General features: G+C 35.1%; 1 protein-coding gene across 13 annotated transcripts in view; it reads right to left on the minus strand.

Annotated features, from left to right (window-relative positions):
• The window catches only part of POU6F2 (POU class 6 homeobox 2), a 354,882-nt gene extending 344,869 nt beyond the window's left edge, over positions 1-10,013 (minus strand). For 3 of the 13 annotated variants that reach the window (XM_021546724.4, XM_021546677.4, XM_021546659.4), the window contains exon 1: positions 9,745-10,013. In XM_021546724.4, coding sequence (XP_021402399.3) covers positions 9,745-9,849 — 105 coding nt within the window. In that variant the 5' untranslated portion in view covers positions 9,850-10,013. Of the gene's footprint in view, positions 1-6,521; positions 6,585-9,006; positions 9,356-9,744 lie in introns of those variants that run through there. The other 10 variants (XM_021546755.4, XM_021546668.4, XM_085570635.1 and 7 more) reach the window with 8 other exon arrangements.
• Between the last annotated feature and the right edge of the window lie 1,866 nt (positions 10,014-11,879).

An 11,879-nucleotide genomic window follows, 5' to 3' on the forward strand; every position in this document is an offset into this window, starting at 1 on the left:
TATTTTATTTTCAGATTTCCAAAATTAAGGGAAAGTACATAATTTTTTTTTTTTTTACAGTTTGCCTTGCAGTACTGATTGGGAAAAAAATAAAAAAGATCCATTTAGAGAGAATATAATTTATATCAATCAGGATGGAGCACACTGGGTTTAATTTTAGTGTTCTTCTCTTTTCCTTTCTGTGTCTTCTTTCTGGTTATCTTAGGAATCCCTAATTTCCTAAACATTGTAGACTACACTGGTAAATTTGCTCATGTAAGGACTTCTGAATTTGACAGAAGAAACTTAGAGGCTGCTGGTGATCCTGTTTGTTCAAATGTAACTCTGTTTAGCTCCACAGATTTACTTCTGATGAATCCTGGTAAATATCAGATAGAAAAGGGACCTCCAAGAACCCATCCTGAACATGCTCGTGTAAAACATGGGTTTTGAAGTTTAGTGTGCTTTTATTTATATTCTTAGGGAAATATGAGGCTACTTTGCAGCTTTTTTTAAAATTAAAAATGTAACTGAAATTCACCTATACACCTAAATGTTTGTTGTATCAGAAATGAATGACATCATGATACCAAAGAGCTAAAAAAAAAATCCCAACACGCTGACCAGATTAAAAGCACAGATATTTGTGCAGTTCTTAATTCAATAAAATGCTGTGGTAGTTCATGATCTGAAGGAAATACGCCCTCAGAAGCATCTGTTTCTTCTGTGTCCTTCATGAGAGTCAAAGGGTATTTTACAATCCAATCCAATGCTGGATATAACCTTTTAAATAAATAAACCATGGTTTAAGGATTTAGAAAGCACTAGATCAAAGAATGTAATCTTTGAGATCTAATAACTACAGTGATGGGTCTAGCATAAGGACTTGAGCAGAGTAGAACAAAGGTTTGCTGAATATCCACAATGCCTCTTGGGTTAAAATTCATTACAGAATCACTCTAAATCCCTAGTCAGGGGGCAACCCTAAAATTTTCTTCTTGTTAAAATCCAGCATGAACTTCAAAAATAAACTGAAAGCAATATGTTTAAGGGAAGAAACTCCAATCTTCAGCTTCTTTTGTGTTGTTTGACTATTCAAAATTCAGCTCTCATTTTCCAAACACCTGCCAATTTCAGTTTCAGCCTCCAGGTTTTTGGCTACATGCCCCAATACACACAAACACACACACACACACTGATTTCAACTGCCCAGGACTGACTGAGTGGAGATGGAGAAATGGTTTATTTTTTTCCAGCAGTGCATGTCTATATCCTCTTGCAACCAGAGGAGATCCAAGCCTTTAGCATTACATTGTCTAATGCACAATGTGCTGCTCATCATGAGCTTTCCCAATAAGTTGTGGGGATACTTATGGATGTGCTCAAATGATTCCATTATCACCCTTTAAATAAGCAATAGCACCAAAACAAACAAACAGCTGTGTTCAGAGCTATTGTGAACCCTTCACATGCTGTTTTAGAGCACTCCAAATTTGTCATCTGTCAGGCTATGAAATTGTAAGTGTTGCTTGCCAACTTGCACACAAAAGTTTTCTTGCCTGCTTTGGTGACAAGCTGGAGCAGGTGGTGAATACTGCACACAGACTTCTGGAAAAATCTTGTTATCTTTCTTTATTTCCCACCATGGGCATTACAACACACAAACCATCACTTCTGCCTACTGCTTGACCAGCATCTTGTCAAATCTGGCTGCAAGATTAAGCTTCCCCAATTCTGAATTCAATATTGCAACCCTAAGGACATAAGAATCAAACTGGAACAGTCTGGGGTTTGGAGTTGTTTTTTTCCCCTTTTAATGGACAAAATTGTTTCTGCTCCAAGACCATAGTTTGCCCTGACTATAATGATAAATCATCATGACTGACACTAAGCAAAATGAGTTTGATATTTTCTGCTTTATCCTTCCACATTAGAAGCCACTTTTACATTTGCCACAACTTTTAACCTTTCTTCCAAAAGATTAGAATGATACAAATCAGATATTATTTCTGTTCTGTATAATCCATTAGAAAAATGTGAAGCACACTTTGTACACAGAAAGGGATGGGTGCAGTGAAGAGAAGGTAAGATTTATGGCCAGCAATCTTGCAATAACTGTTGGTTTCCTATAGCAGCATAATTCTCCTTTATTCCAGATTATTTTACTTCATTAAAACAGCGTCCTGCTAACAAAGCCAGGGGGAGGTCCAGGACTCCAGACACATTCAGCACTTGGCAGCACTAGTTCTAATAACAAGGTTATAGATCCAGTGAGAGTGTCTTGGAAATATCAGACTTAACCATTATCAGAATTATTTGCATCTTTAGCTCTTTTTTGGGGGATTTTTTTGTATTTTTAAAGGTGCATTCAGTAATAGTCAGGCACATTTCCCCATTGTTATAATTAAAAAACCCCAAAACAATGACAGCCTTTAATATGATATACTATGAAACATGAAAGCGGGTGCTATTTTGCCACTGATGGGAGACAATGTGATTTTAATTCATAAGCTTAAAGCAAGGATATGAAACATTCTAGTCATTGATACTGTTATCTTAGTCTGTGCTGCAAATCTATATTTAGCTATTTATCTTCCCCCCAAAAAAGGATGTCTTCCAGGAATGGGCTAAAGCCATCAGCTTTTTATTCCTGTAAAACTTCATTACACTTGAAACATAAGAAAAGCTCAAGTAAAAACTGCATTAGAGCTCCCCAAGTAGGATTTTTTAAGTGAAAAAGCAGTTATACAGTTTAGTGAAAAGTACATTTGGATATCACAATATATCCAACAGCAGTTGTGTAATGTTATTAACATCACTTTCACTAATTTGCTTGCAAAAATCTCATGTTCTGTTATTTTCTGTTTTGTGAAGGTTGTTTCCATAGCAGGGGGTAGCTAAAAAACACTTTTGTCCTTTACCTGTGTCTGTAATATTTCCTTTTTGGAAGTGCATTCCATAGCTGGATTGTATCTTCCAAACACACGTGAGTCCAAGATCCCTGAAATGCTAGCAACTTACAAAGTAAAAGCTGCTCCATGGAATTAACAATTGAAATAGCACTAAGTTCCATTTTAACTGTTTTGGTTTTTTTTCTTTTGCTTAAGGTCCTATTTCCCTTTACAATGCCCTTCCACATTTGTGAATTCAAAACCCCATCCTGGAATGAGCCACCTTTGGGAATAGGTCATATTTAGCAAGCAGTTAAGATACCACTCACTGGAAATATCACAGGGTCAAAAATTACTCTCTCAAGTGTGATTTTGTAGCACTGCTTGTCAAATTATTGGATTTCTTTTAGAGTAAGGTGGCACAGAAAAGTCCGCCATGACAAGACCTATGTGTTTTGACAAGAACAACTATCAGAGTTCTGCCCTGTAAATCCTCATTCACATGTGTGAAGGACATGGGACAGCTGTACATCTACAGCAGAGAGCATGATAAATTTATGAGGCCCTCATCTCTGAAAATTATTTATTCAACTTTAAGTCATTAAACAGTATCAATTGCTATTACTCATGTGAGTACAAGTTTGTCAGAGATATGGCATATACAAATATAGATAGAAAAAACAGGCTTATCAGTAACTACAAAATCTATTTTAAACAGCTTAAGAAAATTTAATTTATATAGTTCACCATGTAAAGGTTGTTTGAAATAAAGATTTTTGTTTCCATTCTTTCTTTCCCCAAACCTTCTTTTTATGAAGCTTTCTCCAACCAGCTCTTTTAGGAATGGCTAGAAATTTTGAACAGTCCCTTGATCTTCAAAATTTTCTTTTGATCTAACAGTTAGATAAAGCACTACTATAGAACAGCACTACCAGTCAACAGAGAATCAGCAGCAAACATCAACTAATATTTCTCTTTTGAAGAGAAAGTACTACACATCACAGAGGTTTTGAAGCCAACATTGAAACAAAACCCCTGAAGTAATAGTCTGTTTACCTGTAGCCCTGATATCCTCAAAAAGTAAGTGTTCAAGACCCTTTATTTCTAATAGCCAGTTCTAATTTGTAAAACAGTTTGCATAACAATTATTTAGTTAACTGTTAAGATAGACTTTGTTATATTTATTAGCAGTAACACAATAGCCTTGTTGCACAGGATCCTGCCAATTGTTATATATATCAGCATCATTCAGACTCACTCTGTGCACTTGCAGCTTTAGCAATTGGAGTCTTCTTGAGGCCTTGAGTGATTTGCTGACCACCTTTTAAGTACATGCTTAAGTATAGTTGTTTAGTGAAAGATAAACATGCATATATCCAAAATTGCCTGATCTGAGGTTCTTCCATCTTTAGAATTTCAGAATGAAAAGCTACATTACTAATGCTGCTGAACAATGAAAATTACAGAAAAAACTGATATTTCACCATATCTTCATCTAATGTTGAAAGTGCTATATACAATTTCTCTTTGATTGTCCTTTTATTTTCTTCCATTTGAGTTGCAGTTAAGATCAGAGAAGAAAAATAAAAGTCTTGTTACAGCTACAGGTCACTGTAAGATAAGAGACTCAGCAGTCACTTCTATGCACTGTACACACAAAAGTGGGCCAGACTGATATTTAGTTTATCAGTCTGGAATCTAGGAAACATAACAGAGGTACTTGAATGTAAATGCATTGTCAAAAGATAATAATCTACATCACTGGAGGAGTGTCACTTGTCCAGCAATTTAAAGGTCATCTGACATACTTCATTTTTCTCTTACAATTAGAATATAGTGAATATACACAGAGTACAAATCACAGCTTTTTTAAGATTTGACCTCTTAATTGGCTGGCCTGACCCACAGATGAAACCACACAGTAGTACAGAACAGAAAAGAGAAAATAAAAGGAAACTACTAAAGATGTTTTTAGAAAGCTGATTTCAATTAAAATCCAATTTTGGTGTGAAAAGAAGAAAAATCTTTTTAAGTATGAATCATTTGATAAAAATTCATCTTTTCTGCTGTAAAAACAGAAGTCAACAGAAAACTGCATTCTTTTGCTGGAATCCAGGCCTAGGACCAAAGAATTTACATATATTAATTTAACAAGATCCAAAGTCCTCTACAACAAATATTTATGCTGTAAAATATTACAGCCACATTCCTGCATCTCCTTACAATAATAATTCTTAGGAACACAATATTCTAGGGAGTGTGTACAACAGTGGGTTTCCACAAAGATGGAATGCTTCATTATCAGAGTACCAGCTTGTTCATAAATATTAAAAAGTATGATTTTGAAGTTTTTCAAACATATTTCTCACTGTTTACATTGTCTCTCTACTACTGAAAAAAAACAGTCAATGTGTACCTGTTCATATGTCTCTCCCTCACAGTCCTGAACTGCAGAAAACCTCTGCTGGTGACTGTAAAGGACTACAATGTTTGTTCTGGATATACAGTGAGCAGCCAAGGGGACAAGTAGTCTGGTCTTACTTATGCAAGTAGACATTCTTGCAGTGATGGGTCTACTTCTTAACTTGAAAGAACACAATTTGTCCCAAACTGCAGACAAAATGGCACAATTCCTTGCTGTCTTACAAAAGTGGGTCCTAATTTTACATATGGTTATTTTCTGTTTGTATATGTTATAGGCAATTCTTTATATTAGATTATAGCTGGAAACAGATAATTACAAGAAAAAAAGAATTTCTCTACTGCTACAAGAAAAATCATGTAGAGACTGCTCAAGACAAAATAACATTATAGATCTGATCTTAATTTGGTAAAAATTAAGCTCCTGGATACCACTTGCATTATAAAAACAACACTGACAACAGATTAAACTCCTGAAAAGTGACCAAAAGTTAGAAAAGGAATGGCTTTTCTGAAACATGTTCTATTGTGGTTAATCATGAGGAAGAATACCAAAAATTTTTTTCAAGTGGCAACAAAATGAAACAGAACAGAAAGACCCACACTGGCTGCAGCAATGTATTAGATTAATAAACTGGGCTTCATAGAACTCTCTGTGGGAAAAGAGCATGCTTACCCTTGCATAAACAGCATTTACTACATGGTGAGATCATATGGAGGATACCACTGAAATACAGAAATAAACATGCTAAACTTGTAGAAAGAGAACTCAAACATAGCAGTAATAACTGCAAACTCGTGCCTATTTGAAGAAGAATGTTACCTAATTTGCTTCCTCTGGATATACAGAGATCTAATTTAAGCTGCTCCCCTCCCCTTTCCCACTTTACTATATTTGCAGGAAGCAGTGAACACAGAAATGTGCAGCCAGCCTGGGCCCTGAGGCCGGCGGATCAAGATGGCAGGGCTGGCCTGGGCTCCCCGGGGACAGCAGAGCCAGAAGGGTGATTGGACACAGTGACCTGTCTGCATGAGATGAGACAAAAACAGGAGGGCTGTAATGCTGATGAACTAACCTGTCACTCACAAGCTCAGGTCTGAGAGAAAAAAAAAAAAAAAAAAAATGGAGATAAAAAAGAAGAAGAAAAAGGTATAGTAGAGGTTTTAGAAAGCATACAAGGCAGGCAAATTACAACGTCATTGGAATAATTAGATGACACATTTATTTACCTGTTCATTCAGATGGGCTCAGGGCATATAGGAAATATGGCATAAAAATCCAGCTAATAGTTTCTATAAGAGCAAAACACAATTGAAGAAATAATGGATATTGCGGTTTGGCATGCAAGGAAGGATGCTACAGACTATTGCTGGCAGGGATCAGGGTTTCCTGCCAAACACTCCAGTTATGAATCAAAATCACAATGAGCAATGAGCTTCTAGATCTTGACACACAAGGCAAGGAGGTTGTTCTTCAGAGTACTTGGCTGTTTTATTGCTTGCTTGGGGGAGAAAAAATCCAGAGGGAAGGCTCACAAGGAATTCTGCACCCTGGACCCAGTACACGCAGGTGCTGGGTAACAGTCAGAGTTGTAGCACTCTGCACACCATTGCCATCACCAGTGGGAATCGCTGTGGACTGGTGGTTAAAGACAGAGGAAATCCAGATTTATTTTTTTTTTTTTAAGTAAAAAATGCATTTAATGATGAACAAGAACTTGGTGTTGAAAATGCCTTTAAATCAGTATGCCCCTGCTATTCCATTTGTGTCATACACAGACTAATGCTTGAACTACAAAAAAAGTGCTAGTGTGTCTGATCTCTATTGCATCAGCTATACATGTACAGTTTGGATTTTTAATTAGGCAAGTTCAAATTCCATTAGCAGTAAATAGGACTGAATTTAGAGCTACATCTGCAGGATTAGTAAAAAATATTTTTTTCCTCATGGCAGGAAAAAAAATGCAATGCTGATATAAAAAGGCCAAATTATAAACATTTTTCCAATTTTTTTGGGTTTGGAGGTTTGAAAGTTAACGAAGACTTTTAAGAACTTTTTCTAATAGTGTCAAGAAATTAATGTCTATTCTAAAACTATGCAGCTACTAAATATGCAAACCTTAACTATTTATCAATACAAAATAGAGACTTAAAATATGAAAAGATTTTCTGCCATAGGGCTTGCCTTTTGATAGGTATTTTCTCTTAAAGTACTTACAGAAAGTCTGTCTATTTCCAGCAAAGTATGGTAATTATACTGATTGCCCTGAGATTCCCACATTTTAACTAACTCCTTTATTATACAACCAGAAAATCCGTAACTTTTTATCAGAAAAAAAAATTAAACTTTTTATTCTATCTTAACACATAGCTAATAACAACCAAACCTTGGATAACTAATCAAAACAAAAACATGAAAATTTTGTGGATTTATGAACCCATTTTGATATGCACACACATACATGAAATGTAAATATGCACACATGCTGATCTGAAAAAAATGTTTGCAGCACTTAAGACAGTAAGTTTCAGAAAAATAATATCTATAAAGTCTAACACAGAAAACCCACAGAAGTTAGTCACCTAAAATACCTAAATTTATTTTTCTTTTAAGTACATGCTCTTACTATTAATTTTAGGAAATGAAATAAATGATCATATGATATAAACATTTTTCCAGATGTTTACTTTTTTTAATTCATGAAATATGGAATGTTAAACACAGAAAAAAAAATCCTTCTACCATTGCCAGCCTCAGAACCACTTTTTGAGAGTTGGCAAGCCTTAAACATAAAATAGCTAACTTACACTTTCTTACATGTGAAAAAAAAATTTATATTAAAGAGATAATACAAGCTTTTAGATTTATAAAGATTTCAGGGTACATTTTCTTCCAAGTGCACTTGCTCAAAACCTTGCCATTGTATCTGCCTTAGAATCATTAAATATATTTCTGTAAGACTGAACAAGTTAAACAAAAAGGTAATTAACACAGTCTAAAATACATCTTTTTGTACAATGTAGTACTGGCAAGCATGCCCCACTTTTTAGGTATAAGCCAGCCTAATAGAAAGCTGTGAATGTTTGGAGGATTTTTAATAAAAAATGTATCTTCTATTTTTAAAATATTTAAAGCAATAAAAGTCTGTGGTAAACATGGCATTACATATTTGACATTTTCTACCCAAAAATGCATTACTATGTACGATGGTATTAATAAACCATGTGCTTTGAGGGACTTCAGTGCTTTGCCATAATTTAGATCAAAACAATGTATAGAATGTGTCTTTTTCTACCATTATATCAACATATAGAAAACAAATACTATGTCATCATCTCAGCAGCATGCGTTCACTATACTGGAAACATATGCAAAAAACCACAAACTTTTGAGAGTTCAAAAAATACCCTTTACCAGAGAATGATTTACAAGTCAGTGGTTAATGAGAAAGAGTTGAGCACTTAAAATTTTGTTAGAAAAAGAAAAACAGGCACCCTCATCTGACTCTGACTGCTTTCACAGGGAAACAGCCCTCCCTGTTCATCAGAACAAAATAATTTCTTTCCCCACTTCAGGTTATTATTTGAAGCAAATGAAAAGACAATGATTTTTTCTCTCTTCTGGCTAACGCTCAAAACAGCATGGTTAAATCACACATATAAAAACTACACACTTATCAGAAATCACAAAACAGAAAGAGAAGGACTCACTGACCCATTTGGAAGACAAAGACGACAAAACGGAAAAGCTCTAAAAATCAGCTTGTGAGGCCTTTGAGAGATATTCTTCTGGCATTTCATCACAGCAGCCCCAGTTCACTTCCCTGGATACAGGGAGGGAGAACTAAATAGAGCTGTTTATTAAAGCTGTTGTGCTGGATTGCATTAGGAAGCACGAGCAGACCACCTGGACCTTTCAGATTGTGGCAGTGTTTAATTTGCAGGCTGCCCCTCTGCAGTAGCAAAGACTACTACATTTACCAGGCTCAATCACACATTATCTGGATTAGAAGTATAAGAAGAAAAAATAAAAATGAAAAATAAAAACCACAGCATCTAGTACAGGAATACAGTCAATATAAAAATAATGAACAGCATTACAAATAGAAAGAACTCCTCAGCAAACATAACATTTTCACTCCTCGTTTCTTCTACTTCAGCATATTTAAACAAAATAAAACAACAAATTAATAAATACTTTGATTTGGTAAAGCTGAGACTGAAATGGGGTTTATTAGAAGAAAAGGATGGTAATTTTGTTTTTTCTAATGATTCCCTGGCCAGATTATTGTGTTTCTTTTGCCTTTCTCACTTTCAGTACTACACTCGCTGGTAGCTGAAGATACAGATAGAAAGATGGTACTGTAAATATGAATTATGTGAATCATATGGTTAGACCCTTGTGAAAAAAAAAAAAAATAAAAGAGGAGTTGAGAAATGGCTGACTCCATACCTGACCAATTACAGCTTGCATGGTCCCTGTGTCCTGCTGAGCTGAAAGATCGCAATCCATCATATGTAGTCTTTGAAAAGGAGAATGGGGGTTTCTGGCATGCATCTGTCAATCAACTTCTGCACTCACAACCATCACCAAAAGCAAGGGAAAAAAGTCAAGCTGCTCCACCAAATAGGATGAAATAGTCATGTGACCTTCAGCACTCTCACACACATACATACTTCCATAGAACGTATGAATTTTCTGCAGATATGAAATGACATTGACAAATACCCAATATCAAGTAAATAAAGTGAGACAAACAGCTACTCACTAAAGAGAAAACACTTGCTGTAATCTTCAGCCTAAAGATTTAATATACCTAAAAGGTATTTTAAGCAGAGTGTTTTCTTTAGAGCCTAAACTTTTCAGATAAGGTGATATGATTTTATATATGCAGACAGTGGTCAGAACTTTAACCCCTCGTGTCCTCTTGCAGCCTCTAATTTTGCTTCCCCCCTTTATACTTCTACTTTGTGGCTTTTTGAGTTCTTGGGTTGTTTATTTTTTTTTTGTTTGGTTTTTTTTTTTAAGTTTCTTTTGTGTTAAAGTGAAGTGGCTTGTGTTGCTGTCTTTGGATTTGCAGAGATTATGAGAACTCAATAGAAAAAATTTCTAACAGGAGAAAAAGAAGCAGGGGCTGAGAAACCTGTGTCTGTACTCACAAGTCAAAACATCTCACTGCTTTACTCCAGCAGAAGTCAAATGCTTTCTTTACTGGAAATATATATTTAAGTATTAGTTTATGTGATCTGTGATGAGCACTCAAAATATTAAATATTCAGACTATGTAAATCCTACTTACAGAATCCTTTCCATTTTGAAGGTTAGCAGAATTTTGGTTCATTCACTGCTCCACTGAACTGACATAAAATGTTGTTACTTAGGAAGGGAAACATTACCATTTTTTTGAATGGAAGCAGTTTGTTTCATGTATCTTCCTCTCTGAGTTAAGATTTGCAAGAATTTCCAAGACTATTTTTTATTCTTGTCAAAATATATCAGCCACTTGTCTCCAAAAACTGAGTGTCCTGAACGACATGCTGCAGCATTGATTGCTGATACGTTATTGGCCAGTGATTGCTGAAGGGTGACATTAATGTAACCTCGTAGCACTTTAACCCTTTGAAGATCAATATAGTCCTCTGGCAATATAGTAGAATAACAGCCCATATACTTTTTGCTGTATTACAGCTTCATATAAATATTAGTGCATCTTTCTGTCCTCCTCAAATTGCATTTCAGTTACTAGTGCAAACAACACACTTTCCAAAAGATGTTAGAAGCAAAAATGCAGAAAAAAACCCAGTCTAGTCTCTATGCTTAACCTAACACACCCTTTTCATTTCAATAATTTCCTGGCAATGTTTTGACATTATTATTTCATTTTTAAAGGCATTGAAAATATTGATCTTAGCTTTTATGGTCAATGAAATGTGAGAATATCAACAATATTCTAATTGTAGGCACTTGCCAGTCTCCTACCCCAGAATTTCAAGATTCAACATCCAGAAGTGTTTGGAATGTGATGGAGCACATGTTTATGTGCATATGTATGTGTATGTGTGTACATATGTGCACACACATGGAAGCATACAATAAATTAAATGTATGTTGAGGGAGTGAGATAGGTAGGGAGTATCCAGCTTACTTTGCATTCTTTGAGTCTTTATAATACAATTATTTTTTTTTAAATGCTAAGAAAAAACTTAGTAAATTTTGATACATATTTTAAAAATTAGAAATAAGAACAATTCATATGTAAATAGATGCATGGGGATCCAGAAGTGTTCCTAGGACAACAAAATATTTTGGCATATAACAAATTTTTCAGATCAAGCATTTTTAGAAAGATATACAATATTAACAATAAAACATTGCCTCTGGGAGGAGGAGAAAGGAGTACTTGAAATGTTGTTTCCAACATCTGCCATGCATTTCATTTTAAACATAAATAAAATGCACCATTTGAGCTGAAATCTTATCTGCTTCTTACTCATGAAAGAAAATACACTGAACTAATACCTTGGGCTGCCTTCTAGCCAGCTGAGAATTTGCTGTGGTCTCTTCCTCCATGACAATTCTATGGAAAA

Source organism: Lonchura striata, chromosome 2, assembly GCF_050655825.1.
Source record: "Lonchura striata isolate lonStrDom1 chromosome 2, ASM5065582v1, whole genome shotgun sequence".
Taxonomy (NCBI): Eukaryota; Metazoa; Chordata; class Aves; order Passeriformes; family Estrildidae; genus Lonchura; species Lonchura striata.